General features: G+C 40.7%; 1 protein-coding gene across 3 annotated transcripts in view; it reads left to right on the top strand.

Moving 5' to 3' along the window:
* Positions 1–16,065, top strand: part of ChAT (Choline acetyltransferase) — a 63,422-nt gene that overhangs the window by 38,407 nt on the left and 8,950 nt on the right. The window contains exons 3-10 of one of the 3 annotated variants that reach the window (XM_076518908.1): positions 7,032–7,204; positions 9,049–9,229; positions 10,142–10,316; positions 11,774–12,003; positions 12,680–12,891; positions 13,065–13,187; positions 13,741–13,927; positions 15,797–15,994. In XM_076518908.1, the coding sequence (XP_076375023.1) occupies positions 7,032–7,204; positions 9,049–9,229; positions 10,142–10,316; positions 11,774–12,003; positions 12,680–12,891; positions 13,065–13,187; positions 13,741–13,927; positions 15,797–15,994 (1,479 nt within the window). Of the gene's footprint in view, positions 1–7,031; positions 7,205–9,048; positions 9,230–10,141; positions 10,317–11,773; positions 12,004–12,679; positions 12,892–13,064; positions 13,188–13,740; positions 13,949–15,793; positions 15,995–16,065 lie in introns of all 3 variants that reach the window. The other 2 variants (XM_033486326.2, XM_076518907.1) reach the window with 2 other exon arrangements.

Here is a 16,065-nt window from a genome sequence, read left to right as displayed (position 1 = left end):
CAGAAAACACGAGCGAGCTTCCTCGCCTAGGTGCAGGCTGATAAAAGCTTCGGCAGCTGCGAGTTTATTACGCAGGAGTTGCATCGTTATCGAATGCTTTTAGTTCACTCGCGCGTGTCTGTCGTTACAATTTTCGCGCCGAAACGAAGAAAATGGTCAGCGATGACCCACCGACGGATCATGTAAACGGCCAGCTAATCGCGACAATCCGAGTACGAAAGAAAACAGCGATATTTGTATGATCGCTCGGCGAGGTTTAAAAATAATGAACGAGGCGCGCGACAATGGGCTGAAACGAAGCTTCTCCGAACCTAGCACAGGTGCAAAGCACGTAGAATTGCGTTAAATTTACTTTGTGGCTCTTTGTCAGCGCAAACTCAGCGTTATCGACCACTCGTCGGACCGTAACCACTGTCGTTTGTGTATGTCTGCGCCAGTGGTCTCCAAAGCGCACCTCTGCACATCTCGAGGGTGGTGACAAGGGGTACGGCAGTTTTCGATAATCTTTATGAACGCTGCATCCAGAAATAGGAACAAGTTCGATGCTTGCTAAAAAATAGCACCCCCGCGACTAATATTCGTCTCGTTGATAGCAATGTTTATTATCACGCTTGAAAATAATGACAGATTTTTCAAAGCATAATATGGTAAATTCTGCCTAATCGACACTCGCTAATATTCGTCTCGTTGATAACAATACTTATTATCACGCTTGAAATAATGACAGATTTTTCAAAGCATAATATAGTAAATTCTCCCTAATTGACGCTCGCTAATATTCGTCTCGTTGATAACAATATTTATTATCACGCTTGAAATAATGACAGATCTTTCGAAGCATAATATAGCAAATTCTGCCTAATCGACGCTCAGATTGTGCACAAAAATGGAAATTTTAGAAATTTCGGAAGAGGAGATACGATTATTCGACTCCTGTGCGGGTCAAGTCGCATAATCCTATCTCCTCTTCCCAAGTAGTCCATTTTTGTGCGCAATCATGCGGGATTTTTAAATTATTCCCACGAGTCTGCGAGATGTTTCGATGTTCTTGTATCTCCGTGAAGTTTCATTCGTGAAATCGTATTCTATAAGACCGGTCTCGTGGAATTCCAAATATTTGCTCGCGCGAAACGAAAAGTAGAAAGAAATCGGTAAAGAATAAACGTAAAAATGATGTCGATCTCGTATCGAGATCAATTTTGCCATATAAAAGAAAATTGTACGTGCTTTTAAATATATTAAACGATGCTACTTGTCGGTCCTTATAAAATATAGCAAATTATTTAATAATTATATTAGATACTATTTCAGTTCAACGATGAAACCTAAGAGAGGAGAATAGTATGGCCTGCATGACGCGAATAAAGTTGCCGGCGAGCAGTTCTCATTAAATTGCAGAAAATCCACACGAATCCTCGCAGAACATTCCACTTCGATTTCGTAATGCGCCGCGCGTAGTGAAGGCGCGATGGATCGAGACGTGGCCGGATTTACGTAATCGTTTTTCGCCATTGTCATCCGATCGGAGCAGCAGTTAATTAGTCCCGCAACAAGAAGTTAAATGGAAATCCTGCGCCGGCCACCGTTTGCTCTTGTCTCCGCGAAAAATGTTACAAATTAGATTCGTCCCTTCGTCTTAGTCGCTTCTCGCGAGACTTTCGAAAAGGGTACGCGTGACCCTTCCTTGGATTTTTATTATTTTATTATATTATGTTTATTGTATCACAATTAATACGATACATGATCGTCTGTTCTGATATATATAAATATAATATTATATATATATTATATTATATTATATTATATTATATTATATTATATTATATTATATTATATTATATTATATTATATTATATTATATTATATTATATTATATTATATTATATTATATTATATTATATTATATTATATTATATTATATTAATATTTTCACCGTATATTTTGTAAAGATAATTTTTTCTAAATATAATTTTGCTTCCCTTCGAATAAACAATGCGCACGATTTGCAAAATACTCGTTAACGAATAACTTCGTTCGCATAAATAGCAACAATAATACAGAACAGCTGCAAGATTATGCGAGACATGTAATTGATATAATTCATTGCCAGTGCATATATGTATATGCATACTGGTACATAGATGTCGAAATGTATTATATATGTGCGTTCTTTCATGGGTCGTTCAACACTTAACGGCCCACTCTCATACCTTATAAAGACCTCTTAATAAAGCGATGCCGACTCGTATTTCTTCTCGTTCCATCGGGATTGGAATTTATGGCCTATAAATTATATCATGCGGTACAAATATTTAAACAAACAAGTTTGCGATTTGTAAATAAACATATAGCGGTGCTTAGCGGCACCGAGAAATTGGATTCTTTATTTTAATGCAATTTCTAGATCGTGTCAAACGTCTGAACGCTTGTTTAAGCGTCTCAAATATATTTTCATCAAAATACTATTTTTACCAAGCAGAATACTTCGATACTCTTCTGAAAAATAAAGGATTTTGTGGTCCAAGATCAACCCTTTTAGAAATGGAGAAATGTACAACAACGGAGTTCTAAAAACTACAAGATCGCGGTACAAAAATTCATTCGAGCCGAATAATAATTTATTTTCTTCTGCTGAAATTGTTCCAAGTCCCATCGTCAAGAGTAGAAGCTTTTCTTAACGAAACGACAAAATTGTGTAGCTTAATTTTTGGTCAAAGAGGCCGAATAGCTCGGATATCGATCACGAGTTCGTTTACACAGTGTGTCCCAAAACTCGTAATCCGGAAATGGAAGGTTCCTGAGGTGATTCGAAGTAACTTTTTCCCCAGCGAAAATGCAACCCGCGGCTTCGTTTACGAGTTATCAACGAAAAACACTGACCAATCAGCGGCGAGCTCGGCTGACGCGAGGCGGCGCGTGGTCGAAGCCCAGTTGCGCTCATTGGCTCGGCCGCCTCGCGTCAGCCGAACTCGCCTCTGATTGGTCGCCATTTTTCGCGAATAACTCGCAAACGAAACCGCGGATTGCATTTTCGCTAAGGAAAAAGTTACTTCGAATCATCTCAGGAATCACCTATTTCCAGGCGTTTACATAATCATGGGACACCCTGTAAAGCTCATATCCGGCTCTCTTCGCCAACGAAAAGCAAAATAGATCCCTGCGAATCTGACAAAAGGTGTCAGCGATCGGTGCGCTGGCCGTTCGTTGCGCAGAAAAGCGCGAAGACCGGCGGTGCACCCATTTAGAAACTTCGAAGGGAGGCACAAAGGAAACTGGGCTATAATCACGTGCTCGCATTGAATAAGAAGCCTCAGATCAGACGGTACGTGCGAAAGATCTTTATCGCTCTCTCGAATCATTGCTATCCGAACGGATCCACGCGTGTAGACGTGTCGCGGCGGATAACCGCGCGTTCCTCCGCATCCCCCCGTGTTGCAAGCGTCGACGGTGTCCGCGGTGGCGCAATAATCTGCTCCGCGTAGCGATGGGATTCGGAGGGTTTCGAGATTCGAGCGGCACGAGGAACAGACAATCGAGCGGTTCTCCGACGTTTGCCAGAATGCGTCGCGTTCGAACGCTTCGAGTTGCTTAGTAACCTTAAATTATTAGAAAATTAACTTCGAATCGAATTAAATAGCCTTTTAACTATTTCGAAAGACCTCGGGAATATCTTGAATATTTCTAATAACAATCTATGGCGCCAATCTATAGCGCCAAATGTAACAGTATAAAATTGATCGAAAACGAAGCTGTCGACTTTCGAACGAATTTCTTTGTAAATTCCGATGAAATTTTATGCTTTTATATTTTTTAGACTCTGCGCGTTTTATGAGAAGAAAAGAACTATTCGGGAAATATTCGAGAAATTTGCGAACATCGTCGAACACCGTCGATCGACTGGAATTCGATGGAAATATTCGAGAAATTGAAAAACTCTGTTGCACAATGTTCAACTCGTTAAAACTATTTACTCAAGAAATCAATTTCTATGCGGCAACGGTGTCTTTTGCAATCGATGCGAACGATTCTTGTCTCGCAGAAAAAATCCGCGCTCCGGTACGACAAATTTTTCTCGGTCGTAATTGACAACGAACGCGTTCGCGAGATCGCGATCTTCGGTTGTTCGAAAATTCGCGGACAAGTTGCATTGAACTCTCGCTACGAAATCCACGCCGCTCGATGATAGGTACTTTCTCATCTGCCTACTCACAATTCGGTTAATCGCATTCACGCGAATCAAAGCACCGCCGTGCCGCGCCGCGCCGCGCCGGGGAAATGTTGGCCGGTGAACTCGTTTCGCAGTGTTCTTCAGGGACTGATTTGCGTTCCCGTTGCGTTCGCCGCGCAAACTGTGGCAGCGTGTTGCACACCGTTTGCGCAACCTCCCGTAAAGACGAGACGATTGATGAAACAACGTACGGGTGAACAGCGGCGGACCCTCATTGAAACCGTCTGGAGCCAACACACGCTCGGCTCAGAATCTTCCTGGTGCATCGAGCGAATATTCGGTTCGCCGATTATCGGACTAATTCTCTTTTTTCCGATCATTTATTCCGTCTTGAGAGACAATGATGACTATAATATATACATTAATTATTTAATAATATCTTTGTAATATATAAATCATATTTTATATATTATAAAGATATTATTAATTATTAATATATGGATGATAATTTATATATTATAAAGGTATTATTCATTTATTTATATATTATAGACATCATTTATGTATTATAAACATATTATAAACGTAGATTATAAACATTTGTAGAACCATGTTCCTTTTTTCGTCACTGAGGCTGACATAAAGAACTATAGATATCATTTACATATTATAAATATATTATAAACATTTGTAGAACCATGTTCCTTTTCTTGTCACCGAAGCTGACATAAAGAATTATTATTATTATTATTATTATTATTATTATATGGTTGCTAAGGCTGAGTAAAAACTGAGTAAAAACGTGAAAACCTTGAATGTAAAAAAGTATGAACTAAAATGAAACTTATTATTACATCGCAATTTATTTGACAGCAATCGTACCTACGTATTTTAATGGATTTATAAAAAAATGTAACGAAGAAGAACAAACGTCTATCTGGTTCCCGCATCTTGCAATTGACACGCCGATTAAGTGTACGCTCTAATAAGATAAATCGTAGTCCTTATTTCAATGAAATTGAATATTCGCTTGTCCTTATATTTCATAAAAATCCGCGGAGTGATTATAGCTACGCGATGCCACACGCGTAAACGTTCGCACGTGTATCTCTAAATTTAGCACTGTGTGCAGAGCGATAATACTTGAACGTATACATTTAGGTTCACGAAGTCGTTTAATCGTAACGCGAGGTCTTTCTCCGGGACGGAGAAAAATTGCGGCTCGCGAACTTAGTTACGTGCCGTAGGTATATAAATTGAAGCCGGTACATTTTTAGAGAACAAAGACCTCGCGCGTACTGTGCGACTGCCATTCGAAAATAAAAATCTATATAAAGAACAATTTCCTATTATGCCAGATGCTATAGACGCCGCCGCGATCCAGATCGTGCGCGCGGGCTTTTTTATCGGCGGGGCACGTACCAATGTCTCAGAAAACATTCGATCGCTCTCATTCCAAATTTATCTCCTCGCAATCCGTTCTAACTGCAATGACAGCCGTATCGTAAAGTTCCATAAATATCCGCGTGTCTATGGTCGTCCCCAAAGAGGAATTTAACGTATCGTATGTATGCATCGACGTGTGGGAATCGTTCTGAAACGTTGTCTCGCCGAAACGAGGCGACGAAGAACATTTTTCAGAGTTCTCGAGAAAAAAGCTCGAGTTTGTATTTTCAGTGGCGTCGGTAGAAAATATAAATTAAGAAATCGCTCTCGAGTTGCAACGTTGCAACATCTTCGTCGTAATAAACGTTCGTAATTTGCTTTAATATTTTTACACCGTGCCTGATTTACAGAATTATTATTTATAATATTCCTGGTGCATCGAGAGAACATTCAGCTCTGTCGGACAAATTTTCTTTGTTTAATCATTTATTCCATTTTGAGAGAGAATTATGATCTATATATCATAGACATATTATTAATTTATTTATTTATATACTAATAAATATACTATTTATTTATAATAATTTATATTCATACTATTGTTTATTTATTATTATCCGGCACGGTCGCATCGAACACAGTCGCCACGAAATTAATAACGATACTTAAATAACAGCATCTGTTAAATAATATTTAAATATAACCCAACCCTGTTTATACGTAATGTTAACAACGTAAGCTGTTTACAATAACCACAGAAACCGTTCGATAATGTTTAACAAGCCGCCGCAGCATGGCGCAGAGAAATTCCGTATAATTATTCGCGCGTTCGGCAGGCGTGACACTTTTACAAAAATTCGATAAGGATTACCGCGCGATGCCTCATTAAATACGGATTAAACAATGGCGGCCCATTCGAGCGTGTGACGCTTTCAATTTCGTTCATCTTGTTCGTACACGGTCAATTACCGAAAGGCATCCCCGAGGAAGATATTGACGAACTATCGCGACGAGGTCGCCGCGAAAAAGCAGATTGTTTGCGCTGCTAATAATAATTTATGCGCCGTTTCGTCGACGACGAAACTATATTAATCGAAAAAGAAGAGGAACGAACATATTGCGAAACGTTCTTCTTTCCAATGAAAATTAGATTTATTATTTAGATTTTATTATTTAGATTTTATCGATTAGATTTTATTAACTAGATTTTGTTATTTAGATTTTATCGATTAGATCTCATTAACTAGATTTTGTTATTTAGATTTTATCGATCAGATTTTATTATTTTTATTAGATCTATTTACGGCCAGCGCAGATTTTTCAAATGCAAGGAAACGTATAATAGCATTTTTGCTTCACTTTGTTTCTTCAGCGAGTGAAATCTCGAATTTTTCCTTCTTTTGCATCGCCTTCGCTTCGAATCTCGTCGACGTCGCCTCGCGTTTAGTAATCGTTGCTCGTCGTTATCTGTTCGCAGGCGACCGATTGGTGGCTAAAAGACATGTACCTGTCTGTCCCGTTGGCTTTGCCGATCAACAGCAATCCCGGGCTGGCAGCGAGACCGAAACGATTCTCCAGCCAGAAAGATGCCGCCGTGTTCCTCGCAAGATTTCTAACGGAGCTGCTCAATTATCAAGAACTATTGGACGAGTAAGCGTAATCTCCGCGAACGCAACGTCTCCTCGAACTCGAGCGACGCTCGACGCATAGTTTGTACGATATGATATACAGAGTGTCTAAAAAATGTCTCGCAATCCGAAAGTGGCGGGTTCCTCGGGTCATTCGAAGCAACTTTTTCCTTTAGAAAAATGTTCTCCGAGGCATCGTTAACGAGTTATCAACGAAAAACAGTGTCCAATGAGAGGCGAGCTCGGCTGGCGCGTGGCGACAAAGCCAATGAGCGGAAACGGGTTTCGCGCGCTGGTTGGCTGGGCCGCCTCGCGTCGGTCGTACTCGATTCTTATTGGTCACTGTTTTTCGTTGATAACTCGTTAACGGTGCCTTGGAGAACATTTTTGTAAAGGAAGAAGTTGCTTCGAACGATCCGAGGAACCCGCCATTTCCGGATTGCGAGACATTTTTGGGACAGCCTGTATAATACAATGGCGTAGCGCCAATCAACATCGTAGATTATACGAATTTCTCGCGCAGATTCGGCAAACGTTCGACCAGCGGTTCTCGTTCGAAAGAGAGCAAGAGGGTTCTCGACGAAACGTCCCAATGAATTTGCGTTAATCCCCGAGAAGCAGAAAGAGAATAAAAAAAGAAGGAAGCGTTCCTTCCTGCTTCCTTCCCGCGCCGGCACAGGATAAAGGCTTTCATCCTCTCAATGCAGGAGAGCATCCTTTACGTTTCTCTCGCAACGAGTCTCTTTATGCTCGCGTCTCGGGGATCTTAGATCCCGGATTTCCTCGCAGACGTGCTGCTCCCTTCGCTAAATTGATTTCGGTGCGGCTTCTTTTTGTCCGCCGACAAATCAGCTTCGAATGACAAAGCTCTCGGAGAAAGCTCGGGTTAGGCGCGCTCGGCTTCGTTCCTACGATTCGACACTTCCCTCCCCCCTTACCACCCCCGGACGATTAGATTAGTCGGCTCTTGTCTGCGACGGTGTAAAAATTGAAATTTCTGCTACCTTTTTCCCTTTCTATTTTTTCACTGCAAGTTCTCCCTAATCGACGCTCGGATCGTACACAAAAGTGGACAATTTTGGAAGAGATACGATTATTTTATAGTTTGTTATAATATTTAAACTTGTATTTAAATTAATAAACTATAATATTTAAATTTAGAATATTCACAGTTCACTGTTTATAGTTTACTATTACCTTATAGTTTCTATAGTAATTCCATTGTTATCTATCGTCGACAATTACAAAAAGGAACCGCGAGGCTTATCGGATCCCCTAATCGGATCTCCTCTTCCCAAATTGTCCACTTTTGTGCGCGATCCGAGCGCCAATTAGGGAAAATTCACTATAAAAAGCGCGCATCGCTTCCGCGTACGCGCGAGATTTTCGGAGATTTACATTATTATATTGCTTTAGAAGTTATTCAATGCAGAAACAACCCGATCCAATTTCAAGTTCGAATATTTATGCGATCGTAAAGTTATTACAATAAGAGCATTATTGAATGCAAAAACAACCCGACCCAGTCTCAAGCTCGAATATTTATGCGATCGCAAAGTTATTATAATAAGAGCGTTATTGAATGCAGAAACAGCCCGATCCAGTTTCAAGTTCGAATATTTATGCGATCGTAAAGTTATTATAATAAAGCGTTATTCAATGCAGAAACAACCCGATCCAGTTTCAAGTTCGAATATTTATGCGATCGTAAAGTTATTATAACAAGAGCGTTATCGAATGCAGAAACAACTAGATACAGCTTCAAGCTTAAATATTTATGCGACCATGAACGGATCGTGAAGTTATTATAATAAGAGCGTCCGATTGCGTTGCGTTGCGTTACGTTGCGTTGCGTTCCTGTTTCAGAAACGGTTTAGAACCCGACAAAGTGAAGTCGAAAGATGGAAAGGGGATGCAACCACTATGTATGGCTCAACACTATCAAATATTCCGCACTTATCGACGACCGGGGATCAACAGCGACGAACAAGTTGTGCTCGACAGGGCTACGTCCGGTAATAACATAATCATCGCGCATCATAATCAGGTATGTTCCGTCCTTTAAATTAGAGCCATTAGAGCATCGATTATTCGAATGTATTTAGCATTCGCTTCGAAGATATTTTATGTTTTCATTTTTTCCTATCGTTGTCTGTGCATACGAATACACGTTCGATCAGCTGTTAGCTGTGGCGCCTCGTTTTCAGGCGGCTACGAGTGTACAGTAATGTCTCCCTAACCGACGCACAACAGATTCTGCACAAAAATGAACAATTTTGGGTAGAGGAGATGCGATTGTTCGAGTCTTGCGGTTCGTTTTATAGTTGTTGATAGTTCAATAATTATAAAAACGAGTCAAAAGGCTCGAATAATCATATCTGCTCTCTCCGAATTGACAATTTTCGTGGACAATCTAAGCGTCAATTAGGGAACGAACGCGGAGTAAGCGTCGCTGTTAAAATATTGAATTGAAAAGGCGGTTTTTAAGGGTGGTTTTTAACAATTTCATTGCCGATATTTACTTAGTCACTCAATATTAATATATATATATATATTAATATTATATATAAATATTATTAATTAATATTAATATATTATCGATATATATTAATATTATAATTATAATAATATAATATATATAATATATAATAAAATTTATATATATATATATATATACTGCACGCGTAATAAACGAAAAAAAACGCAGGAAAAATCGAACACCTATAAAAGTTGATAATTCGTCCTGTGACACAAAATTCTGCCACCGAACAAAACGCTGCGCCTGCAAAAAGTATTTTTGCCGGAGTAGGTACGTCTTCCTGCGACTGTCAGACGTAGAAGAAATAAAACGGAGAGCCTGTCCAACGTTCCGTTGAATTTTTAAAGCTTCGGCTCCGACACAGAGAGTTTTATTCACTTTTTACGGTCGCACGTGTAAGAAGCGGTAAACGTTTGATAGTTTTACAGCGTGCCAGTCAGAGCTCCCGATCGAGGACGCATCACGGAATCGGAATTGGTCCAGCAAATTCTGAGCATCATGGAAACCAAAGCCGACCCGAGGACTCCGCCTTTCGGTATACTTACGACCGCGAAGAGACCGGCTTGGGCAAAGGCCAGGGAGGAATTGCTTAAGCGTGAGTGCACGATCCTTTCAAGAACAAAAATACTTCCGCAATTTTCGAATTAAATCAGTTTCTCGTTCGACTCCTCTCCGACCACCGTAATTATGAACTCGGTTATTTCGAGCAGGTTTCATAATTAACCCCTAAATTTAACCCCGCAAAATTTAGATAAAATTCGACGATTTATATTTCCTTTTTCTTTTATCACGTTTATCAATTAACGGTGCAAGATTCGGAGAGAAGCGTTCTATAGTTCACACGTGAAATCGTAGCAAATTCTAAATACAATAACGTCTTCTCTAATTGACGCTCAGATTATCCAGGTAGACAATCCAAACAAAAGTGGACAATTTTTGCTCGAAGGCTCGAATAATCGTATCTTTTCTTCCGAAATTGTCCATTTTTATGCGCAATCTGAGCGTCAGTTAGAGAGACATTACTGTAGAATTTATAAATCCATTAATTTAGAAATTCTAAAAATAACCTTGATATGACCCTCGCATAACCATTGCTTCTATAATTGTTTATGATACACGCGTTTCATTCGTGGAAGTCCGTAGAAATTGTTCGTAAAATTCTCATTTTGCATAAGCAAGGTTGATACGAGCGATCGTCGATTTATTATTTGTCTCGCGCGAAGGAGAGAACGCAAGTTATACATTTTAACAGACAGCTATAGTAATCTCGTTGGAAGTTTTCCTGTTCCCCTTGTCAAGGTTCGAACACGCCGCCCATAATTAACCGGCCGTTCTATGTTCACCAGTATTCGCAATATTCCCATTAGCTCCCTAACGCGACCTTACTCAACGAGATCCTGTGACCTACGTCTGCAAATCGAATGAACCATCCTATAACGAGCTAACGATCGCGAAGGAACGAGTTGCCTCGTTTATCCGGCGACCCGACAATTATTGCATCACGACGTAAATAACTTTCTTATTTGAAAATTGATTTCGGTCTGAAACAATGATTAATAGGCAATTAAAAAGCTTGTCGCTCGTCCGCGAGTTTCCCCTAGCTCTTGTCTTGTACACGATCCGGATAACATTTTATTTAGTTTATATATATTTTTCATATTTTAGTTCGCTGTTCGATCTTTCAATGGGAACGCTTTTATTTAATTAAATAAAGTATCAAATTTGTTCTCTCTTTACGGGATGTATGTGTCAACCGACGCGAAATTCAACTAAAATTCATTATCGTATGCCTTCACGATTAAATTATATCGGGTGGCAAATAAAGAACTATTTGCTAGATCGATTTTTCTGTTCAACCTATTCATCAAAATCCAACAAACCATAAATTAAACTTAACTCGCGGAAATGCTTTCGTTTTCAAACGCTTTCGACGTTTCTCTGTCCCTCTCGATGCCATTTTGTTAATCGAGAACGCGACAAGCGGTCCGCAATTTTTATCCAATGGCGCACGATTTTTAACTTAACCGTTTAAGAAGCAAGCGTAATTTACAGACGAACGAAATCGACACAATCTGGATTTATTGGAGTGTTGCCTCTGCGTGGTTTGCATCGACGACGATATTCTGCCCGCCACGTTCAACAACCCGTTGAAGAGAGAAGATCGGTGGATCGGGGATAGAGATTATGCGAACGTGCTCCATCATGCTCTCCACGGAGGCGGCTCTAGACATCTGGGCGCGAATCGCTGGTTCGATAAAACTTTTCACGTTATACTCGGCAAGGTAAGCGTACGCTTCTGTGTACAGTAATTTCTCCCGGAAATGGTCGGAGATCGGAATCGAAAAACGGAAAATCCAAGAGTACTAAGCCGCGATTCCTCGGGCCAGTAAGTTCTTCCCAAATCTATCGTCTTGCGAAGCTTCCTTTTAAATTTATCGATTGCCTATCAATTGCCAAAATGTTGATCGGTCGGAGATCGGAATCGAAAAACGGAAAATCCAAGAGTACTAAGTCGCGATTCCTCAGGCCAGTAAAATTTCTTCCCAAATCTATCGTCTTGCGAAACTTCTTCTCAAATTTATCGATTGCCTATCAATTGCCAAAATGTTATCGGTCGAAGATCGGAATCGAAAAACGGAAATTCCGAGAGTACTAAGTCGCGATTCCTCGGGCCAGTAAGTTCTTTCCAAATCTATCGTCTTGCGAAACTTCTTTTCAAATTTATCGACTGCCTATCAATTGCCAAAATGTTGATCTCTAAATTTATCAGTTGTTCCATTAAATTTCGTGAATAAACGTCAATATCGTTGACCAAATTGACCGACATTTTCGTGTTCAATTTTCTCATTTGTCCGCGACGGTTCGACGTCGCCTCCGAAGGGTTAACGCGCGGAAGCCCCGGCTTTTGAAAACCGATCGCAGAATTTCCCCGTACAATTTACCGTCGTTTTATCGAAGGACGGGATGTGGGGACTGACATACGAGCACTCGTCCGGCGAAGCGCCGGCAGTTTTCAAGGCGTTCGAAGATCTGACAGAGAAAGTGGACTCGATGCCTCCGCCGGACGGTAACTTCGTGCCGTCTCATCTGGCCGCGCCCGAAAAACTCGAATGGCACTTGTCCGAGCAAACTCTTAATCACATCAGAGACGCTATAACCTCATTCGACTCGTAAGTACTATCGATCATCGGCTGTTGTATGTTTCTGTCCGCGCGATATGTTTCGATGTTAATGAAAACGTGGGTGAAATGAAGATTTATTCTGCCTCGCGTTCGCCGACAGTTTTCAACAACGAGTAGGAATCGTCGCTAACGTATTCTTTTCTTTCTTATAAATCGTACAGTTTGGTGGAAGACTTGGATCTGTGCGTTTTGTGGTTCGAAGACTACTCGAAGGACTTCGTAAAGGCCTGCAGAATCAGCCCGGACGTTTACGTACAGTTAGCGCTGCAACTCACGTATTTCAAGTAAGAATTCTCGGTTAACGTTTTTTTTAGAACTATAGTGGAGAAATGTAAAATCGTTCTGTGAAATTAGGACGCGCATCGCGTATATTGAGATTCAGTTATTTCTTGGTCGTCATTTCTGACCCTGGACAAATGCGGTCAACGACAAGTTTATGTCATTTACAGTGTACAGAATGTCCCATAATTATGGTAACAAGCGTAAAATGCAATCCGCGGCTTTGTTTACGAATTATTAACGAAAAACGGTGACCAATGAGAAGCAAAATGGCGCGAGGCGTCCCATAATTATGAGACACCCTGTATGTATATTGTTATAAAACTGCGATTCGCTCTCGTCTCTGAGCAAGCAGTATTTACTAACTATTAATAATTAGAACTAACTTAACTAAACAATTGAAGCCAACTAGATAATTAAAAATAACTAAATAAATAAAACCAACTGAACGATTAAAACTAACTAAATAATCAAAGTTATCGGTTATTCCGAATAGCATTGGCCTAACATGGTCTGGTTCTAGTTTGCCTAATCGCTAACCTGGTTCGTTTTGCGCAGAGTACATGGAAAATTGGTAGCAACGTACGAGAGCGCAGGTATCAGAAGATATGCATTGGGAAGAGTGGACTGCATCAGGGCGGCCAGCCCGGAAGCCCTGGCATGGGCGAAGGCAATGTGCCAAGGGGATCCAGAAACTCAAGCGGCAAATGAACAGAACAACATCCCCGACAAAGGCACCAAAAGAGTTCAGTTCACCATTTACAGTGTAACTGCAACTTGGCTGTATTTCGTAGAAATCGTTTCTAGTTAGAGTTCGCATAATCGATAAACACGTCCCATTTACAAAAAGTACACGGAACAAAACGTATGTGTGACACCTGAAATTCGAATCACGGAGAAACCATTTCGTTTTTAGTTTCACGATTATTACCAAATAGTCGAATAATTTTTGTACATAGTTCCGAAAATCCTCCACTTTTTGCGCAAAATCGGAGCGCGAATTAGGGAGAAATTGGGATTCTAAATAGTACAGCAATTTCTCCCTAATTCGCGCTCAGACTGCGCGCACAAAAATGGACAAATTGGACAGAAAGGATACGATTATTCTCGAGCCTTGCGTCTCGTTTTTAATTATTATCAATAACCGGTAACTATGTAAACCAAATAGTTCCGAAATCCTCCATTTTTGCGCGAAATCTGAGCGCGAATTAGGGAGAAATTGGGATTCTAAATAGTACAGCAATTTCTCCCTAATTCGCGCTCAGATTGCGCGCAGAAAAATGGACAATTTGGATAGAAAGGATACGATTATTCTCGAGCCTCGCGTCTCGTTTCTGATTATTATTAATAACCGGTAACTATGTAAACCAAATAGTTCCGAAATCCTCCAATTTTGCGCGAAATCGGAGCGCGAATTAGGGAGAATTTACCGTAATCCTTCCCGAAAGGAGTGCGTACACGGAGAAAGAACGGAAACGGAATGATGAACGAAAGCGAAAACTCTCTCGAAAAAAAGGCAATCAATTACAGACAGGCCATGTACGGTTCTCCCTGTTCGAGTGTTTGCGCGATACTCTCGAGTCGCCTCGGGCAACCTTCGGTGGGGCTTTTCCGTTTGCTTTCTTTCCGTGGGCCACCCTCGTTTGGAGAGCACCGCAACGAGCACGGCTGTTGTTTCTCGTTTATCACGATGTTATTTCAGTCGGTTCCGTTCTCCGCAATTACGTCGATGTTCATCGAAAATGCACGATAATGAAATCGACTCCCTCCGCGCCCGTAGTTCTCTACCCTAACGAGCCTGCACGCCGTTTCCCATGGCTGGATCGCGCGATCGTTCCTACAGAAAACTTGTGGAACACGTTACAATTAATTACCGCGGAAACCGTGGTAATTTCGCCGTGATACGCGAAATAGTCGGAGACGAATGACGGAATTTGAAGCGACTTCGAGAAACTGCTAACAAAATTTTAACGTTGTGGATAATATTTGTTTGATTCGTTCCAATTGTTTCGCAATGAAATTATAGTAAATCGAGAAGAATTATAATAGAACAGACGCGCGCGGAAATGGAGACAAAGTTTAACGAACTTTGCAATATTGAAAATTCAAGAAAAAGGCAAGTGAACACGGAACATTGATTTCGCGAGATTTGGACCGACACGGATTTAAAAATCTACCATTTTATTATTACTCACGCTGACATAGCTATTCCAATATAATTCTGTTAATCCAGAATTTGTAGAAATTATAAAGAGATTAAATACAAAATATCTTGACAAATAACAAGCATCGACGAAAACGAGAAAATAAAGATTGTTGGTTTACGTTCGCTCTATGTCCGTTATAAAAAAGTTTTCTCAAGATCGATGACCCAACGTCTGCAACAACCCCCCTTCATTGGTTACATGTTCGTAAAAATGGCGGCTCGAGGTGTTCGCGTAACAACATCGTATTTTCCACGCTCGCGATCCGTGCAACAGAGAACGATCCCGATTCGCGTATCATTTGCATCTTTCTGCCCGTATTACGAAATTCATGGTCATTACACGTGTATACGGTAACGGTCCGTTCGAATCGCGATTGAAACGATTCCGTTTCGCTCGTTTTGCAGCAGGAGAGATTGAAGGAGTTGTTCGATCTGGCGGTGCAGAGGCAGACCAAAGAAATGAACGACAACATAAACGGACAAGGAATTGACAACCATTTAATGGGGCTGCATTACGCCGCGAAAGAAGCCGGAGAACCGGTCCCCGGCATCTTCACCGACGAGGCTTATGGAATCGTCAATCATTTCGCCCTTTCAACGTCGCAGGTCCGTATATATAATCGTGATTAATAACAAATCAACGCTCGAAAGTTTTATGCGGCCTTCGCCATTATGGA

This window comes from Megalopta genalis, chromosome 2, assembly GCF_051020955.1.
Source record: "Megalopta genalis isolate 19385.01 chromosome 2, iyMegGena1_principal, whole genome shotgun sequence".
Lineage (NCBI taxonomy): Eukaryota > Metazoa > Arthropoda > Insecta > Hymenoptera > Halictidae > Megalopta > Megalopta genalis.
The sequence above is the reverse complement of the archived record's forward strand: the minus strand, read 5'-3'. Positions and strand labels throughout refer to the sequence as shown.